The sequence below is a fragment of the Pan paniscus genome, chromosome 7 (assembly GCF_029289425.2).
Source record: "Pan paniscus chromosome 7, NHGRI_mPanPan1-v2.0_pri, whole genome shotgun sequence".
In the NCBI taxonomy this organism is placed as follows: domain Eukaryota; kingdom Metazoa; phylum Chordata; class Mammalia; order Primates; family Hominidae; genus Pan; species Pan paniscus.
In genome coordinates, this window is record NC_073256.2 from 162212144 (window position 1) to 162227687 (window position 15544).

General features: G+C 48.5%; 1 protein-coding gene across 2 annotated transcripts in view; it reads right to left on the reverse strand.

Annotated features, from left to right (window-relative positions):
• Positions 1 to 291: 291 nt before the first annotated feature.
• ZNF251 (zinc finger protein 251) overlaps positions 292 to 15544 on the reverse strand; it is a 35482-nt gene continuing 20229 nt past the window's right edge. For both annotated transcript variants that reach the window (XM_008972724.5, XM_008972725.6), the window contains exon 5: positions 292 to 2761. In XM_008972724.5, coding sequence (XP_008970972.2) covers positions 1023 to 2761 — 1739 coding nt within the window. In that variant the 3' untranslated portion in view covers positions 292 to 1022. The remainder of the gene's footprint in view (positions 2762 to 15544) is intronic.

Below are 15544 nucleotides of genomic sequence, written 5' to 3' on the forward strand. Positions count from 1 at the left end.
ACAATGGAATGCTACTCGGTGTAAAAAAGCACTCTACACAGGCAATATGGATGACTCCAATGCATCATGTTCAGTAAAAGCAGCCACGTGCAAACAGCTGCACACTATTTCTGGAAATGGTGAGGTGATGGATAGAGGATAGAAAACAAACCAGTGGTTTCCACGGACTGGGGTTGAGGAGGGGTTAACCACAAGAGAGCACAAAGGAATTCTGGGTGGTGTTGAAGATGTTCAATGTCTGGAATGTGGTGGTGGCACAATTGTATGTTTTTGTCAAAGCCCAAAGAACTATACACTAAAAAGAGTAAATTTTATTGTTTATAAATTATGCTTCAATAAACCTGCCTTTAAAAAATTTTTTATCAGTAATTACAATTTTCAAAAGTGGAGATACTTGGTAGGCCCCTGCTTTCTTGGCCCCTAAGGTCCCTCTCTCTGTTAAACTGTAGAGCTCCTTAGAACCAAAACCAAACCACCTTTCATTTTAATGAAAATGAAATGCAAAAACTGGGGCTCCAAGCAAGGAAGAAACGTCTACCTGCAGTTCATCTGGGGGTTGGTGGGAGAGGTGGTGGAGAGAGTAAGGCTAAGCCCCCCCAGCAGGCCCAAGTTCTCTGTACCACACTTGGAGGCAGGTATATGGGACTGAAAGTGGATGTTCTCAGCCACAAGCCTGGGCCTGGATAGGAAACAAAGGATAAGACTGGAAGGATGTCAGGTAGGGTAGACCCAGAGCACCAGCTGGGCTCACTTTTCACGCCCTCCATCCATTCGTCATGAGTATCCGGATACAGCACCACACGGTTCAACTCCTGAGCACAGCAGTAACCTTTACACAGACAGCCTGATTTCCCAGAATGAATTCTCGTGTTTACTTCCAGATTTAATGACTTTGACTTTAGTGGTCATCTGAACTATTTATTTTACTTTGCCAGTAATATTTAGAGCTTATCTTTCATTATGCCATCTTATCTTCTAATGTCAAGTGAACAGTTGCTAAACTGTCTTCTGCATTTATCACATTAAAAATGTCTTTCTTGGAAAATCTTCTTGATATGAATAAAGTATCTTTTAGAACCATCATTTAAAGCAGGTTTCTCTCCAACACGAGTCTGCTGAGGTGGTGTGAGCTGTGAACTCTGGCTGAAGGCTTTCCCACACACACTGCAATGACATGGTTTCCTACCAGTGTGAGTTACCTGATGTTGAATAAGGGTTGACTTTCCACTGAAGGCGTTTCCACATTCTTGACATTTATAGGGCTTTTCCCCAGCATGCATTATCTGATCTTCAGTGGGTCGTGAGGTGGGACTGAAAGCTTTTCCATATTCATTACATCCAAAGGATTTCTCACCAGTGTGAACTGTCCAGCGCAGGATGAGATTTGCACCATGGTTAAAGGCTCTGCTGTGCTTCTCTCCAGTGGGAATCTGTCCATCTGCTGTGAGGCTGGAGCCATGAACAAAGGCTGGACCACGTTTTCTGCACTTACGAGTCTCTCCGCTGTGAACTTTCTGATGCTGAATGAGGGTTGACCTCCGGCTGAAGGCCTTCCCACAGTCACCACAGTCATAGGGCTTCTCTCCAGTGTGAACTCGCTGATGTAGGGTGAGCTGGGAGCTCTGGCTGAAAGCTTTCCCACATTCAACGCACTGGTAGGGCTTCTCCCCAGTGTGAACTCTTCGATGCTGAACAAGAGTGGAACTCCGACGAAAGGCTTTGCCGCACTCATTACAAACATAGGGTTTTTCTCCTGTGTGAATCCTTACGTGTTCAGTAAGATGAGAGTTAAAACCAAAGGCTCTGCCGCATTCATTACATACATAGGGTTTCTCTCCAGTATGAACCCGATGATGGAGGAAAAGGCTTGAGCTCTGACTGAAGGCCTTCCCACACTGATTGCATTTATGGGGCTTCTCTCCAGTGTGAATTCTCTCATGCTGAATAAGGCTGGAGCTTCGACTGAAGGCCTTCCCACAGTGACTGCATTCATGCGGCTTCTCTCCAGTGTGAATTCTCTGATGCTGAGTTAACTGGGGGCTCTGGCTAAAGCCTCTTCCACATTCATTACACTTGTAGGGTTTCTCTCCTGTGTGAATGATCCGATGTTGAATAAGAGTTGAGCTTCGACTGAAAGCCTTCCCACACTCACCACAGCCAAAGGGTTTTTCTCCAGTGTGAATTCTCCGATGAAGACGGAGGTGAGAATTGAGTCCAAAAGTTTTCCCACATTCATCACATTTAAATGGTTTATTTCCAGTGTGAATGTGATGGTGCAGAACAAGATTTGAGCTGTGAGTAAAGGCTCGCCCACACCGGCCACATTCGTACGGCTTCTCCCCACTGTGACTTCTCTGGTGTCTACTTAGGTCTGAATTATATTTGAAGGTTTTGCTGCATATATCACATTTAAAGACCCTCTCTCCTGTTTTATTTCTTTGAAGTCTAACAACATTTTGGTCCAGATTCAAGTTTCTATCAAATGCACTACACTCTTGGGTTCTTTCTCCCAAAGATCTTTCCCTGCCCACGGTAGCTTCTGTTAAAACTCTCTTGTGAATATTGGGTTTGTTCAAACTCTGCCCGGCAGAATTTCCCACGCACTCTTTGAGTTTGCCCTCACGGCCCCATGCTTCCCGAAACTCAGCGGCCTGTGCATTATCCCTTAAGAGTCTTCTTGATACAAATTCTGGGGTTTTTACTTCTTCGGAAAATTTTTGGTTTAAAATAGATAGTTCCTTCTTGGTCCCAACCTCAGAATCTGTTAAAGAAAAATATAAATGAGTTACTAGAGAAAACCTTCCATCAGGCATAATGTCCGTAATGTGGTAGAAGCTCCTATAAACCATCATGCAGAAGGCGGATGCTCCAATAGGAAAAGATGTGAAAGGCAGAATTCAGAAGTAAAGATGGGATGGCCAATCAACAGGATAAAAATATTCAAGTTCATTAGTTATCAAAGTAGTCAAATCAAATTACGATTTTTCACCTATCAAATTGGCAAATTATTCAACAAATATTTAGAAGGCCAGGCATGTTCTAGGTAAGGAATATACAGGAAGGTAAATATAGTCTCTGATCTCATGAAGCTTATGTTCTACTCAATTAGATAGCAAGTAAGTTCTTAAAAATAATGATACAGCATGTGACAGAAACTGTGTAAATGTGTTATTGGCCCCAACCTAGTCTACATGGTCAGAGAAAATGCCAGGAGTGAGAGTCAAGCTGAAACCTGACAAAAGAAGTAAGTTAGCAGTGACAGACAGGAAGGCCTGGGCCTGGCTGTGATGCACAAAAATATCCATCGAGTTCCTGATTTAAAGAATCTGGGCCAGGGCCAGGCACGGTGGCTCACGCCTGTAATCCCAGCACTTTGGGAGGCTGAGGTGGGTGGATAACGAGGTCAGGAGATCGAGACCATCCTGGGTAACACGGTGAAACCCCGTCTCTACTAAAAATACAAAAAAATTAGCCGGTCGAGGTGGCAGGCGCCTGTAGTCCCAGCTACTCAGGAGGCTGAGGCAGGAGAATGGCCTGAACCCGGGAGGCGGAGCGAACCCGGGAGGCAGAGCTTGCAGTGAGCCGAGATCACGCCACTGCACTCCAGCCCGGGCAACAGAGCAAGACTCCGTCTCAAAAAAAAAAAAAAAAAAAAAAAAAAAAAAAGAATTAAAGCAACAATCATGCCGTGTACTGTTGGTGGGACTGTAAATAAATGACCTTTTTTTGAGATAGTGTCTTGCTCTGTTTCCCAGGCTGGAGTGCCACGGTGCAACCACAGCTCACAGCAGCCTTGACCTCCCAGGCTCAAGCAATCTTCCTGCCTCAGCCTCCCAAGTAGCTGGGACTACAGGCCACTGTGCCTAGCCAAAATATAACTTTTTTAAAAAGTTGATAATATGTAGCCAAAAAATTGATATCTCACACACCCTTTGTCCCCCAAACTACTCCCCTAGGATTCATCCTAAGTGGACTGCCATATGTATGTTGAAATGACTACAATGATGCTCGCTGCATTTTGTAATTGGGGGGAAACAAGGAAGAACCCAAATGTCCAAAAACGGGGCTGTTTAAACCCAGTAAAAACTATTCACATAATGAAATACAATTCTACCATTATTATTATAGAAAGATATATAATTAAATGAAAGCTCATATTACAAAGAGAAGAATCAGGTTCTAAAATTATATGCACAGCATAAACCAACTTTTATTGAACATATATATATATGTAAGATAGTTGCTATTTCTTCCTTAACTGTTTAGTACAAGTTGGTGAAGCCATCTGGGCTTGGCATTTTTTCTGAGGAAGGGTTTTAAATTATGAGTCAATTTATTTAGCACTCAAACAATTATGTATCCACCACCACCTTTTTTCTTTCCTGTTTTTTTTTTTCTTTGAGACAGAGTTTCACTCTTGTTGCCCAGACTGGAGTGCAATGGCACGATCTCGGCTCACCACAACCTCCACCTCCTGGGTTCAAGTGATTCTCCTGCCTCAGCCTCCCGAGTAGCTGCGACTACAGATGCTCACCACTATGCTCGGCTAATTTTTTGTAATTTTAATAGAGATGGGGTTTCACCGTGTTGCCTAGGCTGGTTGCAAACTCCTGAGCTCAGGCAATCCGTCCGCCTCGGCCTCCCAAAGTGCTGGGATTACAGGCATGAGCCATCGCACCCAGCCTCTTTTTTTAAAAGACAGGGGCTTGCTCAGGGTCGAGTACAGTGTTGTGATCACAGCTCACTGCAGCCTTGAACTCTTGGGATCAAGTGCTCCTCCCACTTCAGGCTCCCAAGTAGCTGGGACTACAGGTGTGCACCACCTGTAGTCTGGCTAATTCCTTATTTTTTTGTAGAGACAGGGTCTCACTGTGTTGCCAGGCTTGTCTCCAACTCCTGACCTCAAGCAATCCTCCTGCTTCAGCCTCCCAAAGTGCTGGGATTACAGGTGTGAGCCACTGCACTCAGCCCAATATATCTTTTTATGATAGTCTGAAATATCTAGGTGGTGCCTCCTTTTTCATTTCGGTTATTTGTTCATTCTGTTTTATTCTTCATCAGTTACATCCAGAAAACAGAGAGATGCTACATGCTCCAACAGTGTGTGTGAGGTTAATTCATCTTTGATACCAAAATTTGACAACAGTACGAGAAAACAAAACTGAAGGCTGATCTCATTCACAATGACGGATGTAAAATCCCTAAACAAAATTTTCAGAAGCCAAATCCTGTCATATATGTAACAAGGATAACACATCATCAACAAGTGGGTTTATTTCAAGAATGCAGTGTTAGGCTGGCATGGTGGCTCACACCTATAATCCCAGCACTTTGGGAGGCCCAGGAGGGTGGATCACTTGAGGCCAGGAGTTTGAGACCAACCTGGCCAACATGGTGAAACCCCATTTCTATCAAAAATACAAAAATTAGCTGGGTGTGATGATCCTCACCTGTAGTCCTAGCTACTCGGGAGTCTGAGACAGGAGAATTGCCTGAACCCAGGAGGCAGAGTTTGCAGTGAGCTGAGATTGTGCCACTGCACTCCAGCCTGGGCGACAGCGAGACTCTGTCTCAAAAAAAAAAAAAAAAAAAAAAGGAATGCAAAGTTAGTATAGTATTAGAAAATCAGGCTGGGCACAATGGCTCACATCTGTTATCCCAGCACTTTGGGAGGCAGAGGTGGGCAGATCACTTGAGGCTAGGAGTTCAAGACCAGCCTGGCCAACATGGCAAAACCCCGTCTCTACTAAGAAATATGTAAAAATTAGCCAGGTGTGGTGGCGCATACCTGTAGTCCCAGCTACTCGGGAGGCTGAGGCAGGAGAATTGCTTGAACCAGGAGGTGGAGGTTGCAGTGAGCCAAGATTGTGCCATTGTACTCCAGCCTGGGTGACAGAGTGAGACTCTGTCTCAAAATAATAATAATAATAAAAATAAAGACTATTAGAAAACTTAGCCAGGCATAGGTTGGGCGCGGTGGCTCACGCCTGTAATCCCAGCACCTTGGGAGGCCGAGGCGGGTGGATCACAAGGTCAGGAGATCGAGACCATCCTGGCTAACACGGTGAAACGCCGTCTCTACTAAAAATACAAAAAATTAGCCAGGCGCGGTGGCGGGTGCCTGTAGTCCCAGCTACTCGAGAGGCTGAGGCAGGAGAATGGTGTGAACCCGGGAGGCGGAGCTTGCAGTGAGCCGAGATCGCGCCACTGCACTCCAGCCTGGGCAACAGAGCAAGATTCTGTCTCCAAAAAAGAAAAAAAAGAAAAAAAAAAAAAAGAAAACTTAGCCGGGCATGGTGGTGCACACCTGTAGTCCCATCTACTCAGGAGGCTGAGGTGGGAAGACCACTTGAGCCCAGGAGTTTGACATTAGTCAGTTATGATGGTGCCACTGCACTCCAGTATGGGCAACAGAGGGACGCCCTGTCTCTGAAAAAAATTTTTTTTTTAGTGAAAGAACCCAAACATGAAAGAGTGTATGCTGTAAAATTCCATTTATAAAAAGTTCAAAACCAAGCAAAACTCAGTGATTATCCCTGGGGCAGTAGTGCCTGGCAGGGACACCACTCACCACTAGGCTTCTGTAGAGCTGATAATGCTTTGTTTCCTAATCTGTGCCGGTTCCATGGCTGGGTCTGATTTGTGAACATTCAATAAACAATACAATTTGTGTACATAGTCCCTAACAAGAGAGGCAGCCTGTCCTTTGAAGCTTTGAAGCCAGGCATTGCCTTCTCTCTAGCTATGGGAGTCCTAGATGGCATCTTCTTGCAATAGAAGGCTGTTTTGTCTACACTGAAAATCTATTATTCAGTGTAGCCACCTTCATCAATCATCTTAGCTAGGTCTTCTGGACAACGTGCTGCAGCTTCTCCATCAGCAGTGGCTGCTTCACCTTGTGCTTTTGTTATGGAGACGGCTTCTTTCCTTAACCCTCATGAACCAACCTCTGCCAGCTTCAAGGTTTTCTTCTGCAGCTTCCTTACCCCTCTCAGCTTTCGCATAATTGAAGAGAGTTGGGGCCTTGCTCTTGAGGCGAAGCTTTGGCTTAAGGGAATGTGTCTGGTTTGATCTTCTATCCAGACAGTTTGAGGGGGACTGAAACTGTCTCCATATCAGCAATAAGGCTGCTGTACCTTCTTGTCATTCATATGTTCACCAGAATAGCACTCCCAATTTCCTTCAAGAACTTTACTTTTTACTGTTATTTTCTTTCTGAGACAGGGTCTCACTCTGTCACCCAGGCTGGAGTGCAGTGGTGTGATCATAGCTCAAGCGATCCTCCTGTCTCAGCCTCCTGAGAAGCTGGGACTACAGGCTTGATCCACCACGCCTGAAGAAGTTTTGCTTTGCATTCACAACTTAGCTAACAGACGCAAAAGGCCTGGCTTTGGCCTGTCTCAACTTTGACCTTTGGCCTGTCTCAGTTTTCACCACACCTTCCTTACTAAACTTGGTCATTTCTAACATTTGCAATAAAGCGAGAGGCGTGTGACTCTTCCTTTCATTTGAACACTTATAGGCCATTCCAGGGTTATTAACTGGCCTAGTTTTGATATTGCTGAGTCTCAGGGAATATGGAGGCCCTAGGAGAGAGAGAGAGAGGTAGGGAATGGCTGATCAGTGGGTCAGGACACCCAACACTCATCGATTAAGCTCACCATCTCATACAGGCAGAGTTCATGGTGCCCTTGAAACAATTACAATAGCAACATTAAAGATTGCAGATCACAGAGCATCATAACAGATATAAAAAAAAGGTTTGAGGCCGGGCGCGGTAGCTCATGCCTGCAATCCCAGCACCTTGGGAGGCCGAGACGGGCGGATCACGAGGTCAGGAGATCGAGACCATCCTGGCTAACACGGTGAAACCTCATCTCTACTAAAAATACAAAAAATTAGCCGGGCGTGGTGGTGGGCGCCTGTAGTCCCAGCTACCTGGGAGGCTGAGGCAGGAGAATGGCGTGAACCCGGGAGGCGGAGCTTGCAGTGAGCCGAGATTGCGCCCCTGCACTCCAGTCTGGGTGACAGAGCAAGGCTCCGTCTCAAAAAAAAAAAAAAAAAAAGGTTTGAAATACTGCAAGAATTACCAAAATGTGACACAAAGACAGAAGTGAGCACGTGCTGTTGAAAATGGCACTGACAGACTTGCTCAACACAAGGTCGTCACAAACCTTCAATTTGTAAAAAAAAATGTTCGCCAGGCGCAGTGGCTAGCACTTGTAATCCCAACAGTTTGGAGGCCCAGGGGGGCAGATCACCTGAGGTCAGAAGTTTGAGACCATCCTGGCCAACATGGTGAAACCCTGTCTCTACTAAAAATACAAAATTAGCCAGGCATGGTGGCACGCGCCTGTAATCCCAGCTACTTGGGAGGCTGAGGCAGGAGAATCACTCGAACCTGGGAGGCGGAGGTTGCAGTGAGCTGAGATCACGCCATTGCACTCCAGCCTGGGCGACGAGCAAGACTCCATCTATGGAAAAAAAAAAAAAAAAAGCAGCAGTATCTGCAAAGCCACAACAAAGTGAAGTGGAATAAAATGAAGTGTGCCTGACCTATATTCATGTTAAAATTTAAAAATACGAGTTCACTCCTAAAGCTCCTGGTTATAAAAGTCAAAAGAAAAATTGGGATAAAAACGAAAAAAAATTTTTATGTCATTTTCTCCATGTGTAGTGCCCTTTTAGCAAGCATATAAGATTCCTTTTATTTATTTATTTTTATTTTTATTATTATTTTTTTTTGAGATAGAGTCTTGCTCTGTCGCCCAGGCTGGAGAGCAGTGGCGCGATCTCGGCTCACTGCAAGCTCCGCCTCCCGGGTTCACGCCATTCTCCTGCCTCAGCCTCCCGAGTAGCTGGGACTACAGGTGCCCGCCACCACGCCCGGCTAATTTTTTGTATTTTTAGTAGAGACGGGGTTTCACTGTGTTAACCAGGATGGTCTCGATCTCCTGACCTCGTGATCCGCCCGCCTCGGCCTCCCAAAGTGCTGGGATCACAGGCGTGAGCCACCGCACCCGGCCTAAGATTCCTTTTAAATGCCAGGGTCCTCCCTGATGTCTCATATCAATGTAACTGCCTGCTTAAAAATAGATCTCTTGGGATGGGCATGGTGGCTCGCGCCTGTAATCCCCGCACTTTGGGAGGCTGAAATGAGAGGAGAGCTTGAGCCCACGAGGTGGAGGCTGCAGTGAGCTGAGACTGCACCTCTGCACTCCAGCCTGGGCAGCAGAGTGAGACCCTGTCTCTGAAGAACCAAAACCAAAACAGATCTCTCATCAGGTTATCAACATGTTACATGTGTTTTTTGTGACTACTCAGATAAAGATGTTCAATTGTAACAGTTTCTCAACATTGCAGGCAGGGCTGAGCCCACCCAGGGCTGGCGTTGTTCCCAGGAGCGGGTGCCCTCACCCACCAACTCGAGGCCGCTCACTCACTGTGCAGCTGTATGGCAGGCCCAGCAGTGCCTCTCCCTTCGTACATCACCAGAATCGGCTGAAAAGTGCCAAAAGAGAACTCAGGAAACAAACAGGTAAGTGGAGAGGCCATGTTTTATCCACCTGGCCTAAAGGACCCTCCAGGCGCGGGGCCCAGAGCACCAATCCCTGGACTGAACGAGCAGCAAGGGTGGGCTCTGCTGCCGCCCAGAGGCCTTCCGTGGTAAGACAGCCACGGAAAGCACAGCACGTGACGCTGCGACGGGGCATCCCAGGGGTGACACTGGCATGTGACGCTGTGACGAGGCATCCCGGGGCAGGGCCCTGCCAAGGGACCCCCAACAAACACGACTGAAACTCAGCCTGGATACAAAGTCCACATGGAGGCACTGCCAGAGACGCCTGCCGGGCCAGGTCAGACATGGCGGTAGGGCAGGACAGGACGGAGCCTGTGGCTCTCCTGGGTGCCCATCACTAACCTCCTTCTTGGACACCCCCGACACACACTCGAAACTTCTAAAGCAGGGCACCTGTGCTCACCACTGCCCCTTCAAAGGCGAACAAACAAAAACAGAATCATCTTTTCCCAGTTGGCTGACAAGATCTTACTCAAGATCTCAGGCTATTCAGACACCCAGTGACGGTCGTGGGAACCGCCCCCCTCAGAGGAGACAGCAGCACCTTGGGCACTGTGTCGCGCAGCCACATGGGATTAAGACTGAAGACGGACTCTCCTCCAACTGCCCCAACAGGACTTAAATGCTTCCAGATGATGGCTCCCCCGGAGGACCGAGGAAGCCCCATGATGTTAGGGTTCACTACACTGACATCATCCACGGGATGCCTGGGCCATGAGCTAAGGCCACGCTTCCTGGTCTAAGTCTGGCACAAACCACACACAGGAGCCTTGCTCCCCTGCAAGTTTAGAATATCTCAATCAACACTTTAGTCAAAATGACCACAAACAGTGGCTATCAGAACCATAGTTTCACGAAACTACGTAGTTCTTCGTCTTCCTCCAGCTACAAGTGTGTTTCCTCAATGGTATACTGTGTACCGACGGAACTTTCTGGGCAACAATAACGTTATATATCTTGATAGAGGTTTGGTTTACACAAGTGTGTCTATTTGTTAAAACTCAGCCAATTCACACTTAAGATTTGTGCATTTCATTTATATAATTTTCACCTCAAAAGAAAAAACTGTAAACAAACACTGATCTCCAATTAATGACACATATGTATTTAAAGGAAGCGTCCTGTTAATGCTGCTTCTTGGTTATTTTATGTATGTTATCTATGCATTTTGAGACGGAGTCTTGCTCTGTTGTCCAGGCTGGAGTGCAGTGGCACGATTTCTGCTCACGGCAACCTCTGCCTCCCAGGTTCAAGCAACTCTCCTGCCTCAGCCTCCTGAGGAGCTGGGATTACAGGCGTGAGCCACCACGCCCTGCTGATTTTTTGTATTTTCAGTAGAGACAGGGTTTCACCATGCTGGCCAGGCAGGTCTCAAACTCCTGACTCCAGGTGATCCGCCCACCTCGGCCTCCCAAAGTGCTGGGATTACAGACATGAGTCACCATGCCCAGCCCAATAATTTTAAAAGTAAAAATAAAATTAAATTCAATAAAGGACATGTCCTGACAGCTGCATTTTTTTTTTTTTTTAAGACAGAGTCTTTCTCCATCACCCAGGCTGGAGTGCAATGATGCGATCTCAACTCACTGCAACCTCTGCCTCCCAGGTTCAAGTGATTCTCATGCCTCAGCCTCCGGAGTAGCCGGGACTACAGGCATGTGCCACCACGCCTGGCTAATTTTTTTATTTTTTTGTAAAGACGGAGTTTACCATGTTGGCCAGGCTTGTGTCAAACTCCTGGCCTCAAGTGATCCGCCCACCTCAGCCTCCCAAAGTGTTGGGATTACAGGTGTGAGCCACTGTGCCCAGCCTTGCAATTTACTTTAAAAACAAAAACAAAGTACACGATGGGTCTGGTAGAGGGATAGTGGGATAGAGAAACATGATTTCCAAGCATGATACATGTTAACACAGAACCTTGGTGGTGGGTGTATGGGTCTTCACTATAAAGCTCTTCCAAATTTGATGTATGTCTGAAATCTTCCGTAACATGCTGGGGGAAAAAGTGCTGTACATCAATTCTAGATAATTCAAAACCTATGCACGATTGACAGGTCATGGTAAAAAGACGAGTTGGCCAATTACATTAGACTGAGCCAAGCCGGGCGCGGTGGCTCACACCTGTAATCCCAGCACTTGGGGAGGCCGAGGCGGGGGAATCATGAGGTCAGGAGATCGAGACCATCCTGGCTAACACGGTGAAACCCCGTCTCTACTAAAAATACAAAAAATTAGCTGGGCGTGGTGGCAGGCACCTATAGTCCCAGCTACTTGGGAGGCTGAGGCAGGAGAATGGCGTGAACCCAGGAGGCGGAGCTTGCAGTGAGCCAAGATCGCACCACTGCACTCCAGCCTGGGCGACAGAGCGAGACTCCGTCTCAAAAAAAAAACCAAAAACAAAACATTGGACAGCCTTAGAACCTATCAGACCTCAAAAAACAAACCACAGTAGGTAACTTAATACTAGCAGCAGTAATAATTTGCTTGTATGTAATAAATTGTTGATAAAGGCCAGGCGGGGTGGCTCACACCTGTAATCCCAGCACTTTGGGAGGCCGAGGCGGGTGGATCATCTGAGGTCAGGAGTTCGAGAGCAGCCTGGCCAACATGGAGAAACCCTGTCTCCACTAAAAATACAAAAATTAGCCAGGCGTGGTGGCATGTGCCTGTAGTCCCAGGTACATGGGAAGCTGAGGCAGAATTGCTTGAACCCGGGAGGCAGAGGTTGTAATGAGCCGAGATCATACCACTGCACTCCAGCCTGGGCAACAGAGGGAGACTCCGTCTCAAAACAAAACAAAACAAAAATGTTGATAAAATATTACTTAAGGTGGGTGTGGTGGCTCACGCCTGTAATCCTAGCACTTTGAGAGGCTGAGGTGGGAGGATCACTTGAGGCCAAAAGTTTGAGACCTGCCTGGGCAAGATGTTGAGACCCACCTCTAAAGCAGACCACAGTGCAGCAGGCCTGTTTCTGAGCTGCCTCCGCATGTGCTATGGTCTTTGACATGAGCTCCGGCTGCCATGAGGCCTCCGGCAGCGGCCTGAGTTCCCAACCCCTCCCTCTTAGTCCCTGTGGGTCAGAGGCCACCGCTACAACCCCACCTGCACACAGCTGCTTGACTGGACGCAAAACCTGGACTGATCACGGAGCAGGAGCCCTCCTTGGACGTGTTTACTTCGAACCCTTGCACCCCTCTTCTCCATCTGGGCTTCCACCCATACCCTGGAACCCAGGAAGGCAGATGCCCCAGATCCTCACCCTCCATCCTCTCTCCTCGCGCCGACCTCCATGTGGCCTTCCGGCGTGCCGTGTACCCCCAAGACCTATACGTAAGCAAATCTTTATTTTCCATCTTGTGTCTGATCACTGAAGAGGTTTTCTCAAGAGAAACAAAAGGAAAAAAGAAAAAAAGAAAAAACCCTGGAACAGCTAACACCGCTGCTGTGAGGGAGCGCACCCATGCTTAGCATGAGATGCTTCGGCTGCGCCTGGCTGACTAAAATCACTGCCAGTGAGGACAACTACATCTGGGAAGACGGAGATGCTGCTAGGTCTGTTCCGCAGCCGGCAGAATCTTAGGCTGCACGTGCCAGATGCCTAAACCGTGCAGCCTGAATGACTGTTGGCAGAATCTTAGGCTGCACGTGCCAGATGCCTAAACCGTGCAGCCTGAATGACTGTTGGCAGAATCTTAGGCTGCACGTGCCAGATGCCTAAACCGTGCAGCCTGAATGACTGTTGGCACAATCTTAGGCTGCACGTGCCAGATGCCTAAACCGTGCAGCCTGAATGACTGTTGGGCAGGTAAGCGTGGCTCTGTGTTTCCGAAATCCTGACCCAGGAGGCGCCCACTCAGACCACAGTCCCGCTGTTGGGACCTTCCCATGCCACACCTGCCTGGTGTTTTCCTTTGTCCCAGCGCTGAGCCAAGCAGAGCTCCTGGCTGTAAGGACACCTCCCGTGGCGTTCACAGGTATCCAGGTCTACTGCAGACCCCAGACCATGGGCGATCCCTGCAGGGCTGGCCATGACCCCTTGCAAATATCCATGCTTTGTCCCTGTGGCTGTCGGCCCTGTCCCCCAACTCCAGTGGGTGTCACGGGTCTAATCCCTGGCACAAACCGGCTACGACTGGTGGGCAAAAGTAAATGCCCTGAGCACCCGGTTCCTGCCCCACCGGACGCTGGAGGCCTCCATCTGGCTCTGAGATGAGTGTAAGGCTCACAGCAACGGCATGAACTCTACTTGGTGCCGCTGGCCCTGTGGTCCTGGGGCCTGGGGGCCAACCCTGACACCAGAAAATGATGGCGTTGGTGGGTGCTGACCCTGGTCCCACAGAGGTCACTGGGACACCCTGAAGAGGGAGGCGCTGCCTGCAAGGTAGGGACACACAGAGGTCACCCTCAGATTCTTCTGGTAATAATCTCAAAGGTCAAAATCACAGGAGACGGGCGAATTAGAACTGGAGACCAAAATTCCTCTATGGTAGAAAATTCAAATTTGTCTTAAGGGATTTTGCAGGCCGGGCGTGGTAGCTCACGCCTGTAATCCCAGCACTTTGGGAGGCCGAGGTGGGTAGATCACCTGAGGTCAGGAGTTTGAGACCAGCCTGACCAACACAGAGAAACCCCGTCTCTACTAAAAATACAAAAATTAGCCAGACGTGGTGGTGCATGCCTGTGATCCCAGCTACTTGGGAGGCTGAGGCAGGAGAATCACTTGAACCAGGGAGGCAGAGGTTGCAGTGAGCCAAGATCGCACCACTGCATTCCAGCCAGGGGACAAAGCAAGACTCCGTCTCAAAAAAATAAAAAAAAAAGAGATTTTACACTGGCTGGGCATGGTGGCTCACGCCTGTAATCCCAACACTTTGGGAGGCTGAGGAGGGTAGATCATCTGAGGTCAGGAGTTCGAGACCATCCTAGCCAACATGGTAAAACCCCATCTCTACTTAAAATACAAAAATTAGCTGGCCAGTAGTGGAGTGCGCCTGTAATCCCAGCTACTTGGGAGGCTGAGGTGGGAGAATTGCTTGAACCCGGGAGGCAGAGGTTGCAGTGAGCCGAGATCACCCCATTGCAGCCTGGGCAACAGAGCGAGACTCCGTCTCAAAAAAAAAAAAAAAAAAAAAGAGATTTTGTATTTTTGTATTGCCAGAGTGAAAAGGGGGCTGGCCAGCTACTCAGAGCATTTAGTACCAGGTCAGAGTTAGCACTCACTCCCACAGAAATGTGTACTAAAGTCCTCCAGGACACTGGCCCACATCCCCCACATCTGTCCCTCAATGTGGCCAATCCCATGCCCACAAATCAGAAAAACCACTGAGGAGGTCACGGAAGCCTCGTCGGGTGGGAAGGACGGGCGCACTCGGAGCCTCCCTGCCGTGGATACTCAAGGTGTGGCCCAGACTCAACCGCCCACCACAGTGACAACAGCCAGAGCTCACTGTGGAGTAGCCCTGGAGACCACACCCACCTCCTGCTGAGTGATGGCAGACAGCGAGAGGGGTCTGTTGTCTCTTTGAATGCCACTGCCGGGGTACCCTGGGACTATCTCCAGTCCCGAAGAGGCTCCTCTCAGTCACACGGCAGCTCTGGACAAGACTCATGCAAAGGTGAGACATGGGCAGCTGCTTCCTGGTGCTCGGCAGTCGCCTGCTGAGGGCCCCCAGCCCGACCTCGACTGACCCTGGCCTCCCACAGCGGGACCCAGGCCTCACCATTATTTTCCCTGAGCACCTGGAAACCCTTCCCCAGATCCCTGGACTAAGAACCGGACCCTCATGGGCCCCCACGCTGGGCGGCTGTGCCCAACGCCCTCATCATGGGACAACCACAAAACAAGCTGGTGGCCATCAAACACCTGGGCTCACGCAGCCGCATTTCTGAAGGTTGAGGACCCTCGACAGCCTGTTCTCACAGAACACTAATACCCTCCCTCCTTTCCCGACTTGAGAGAAT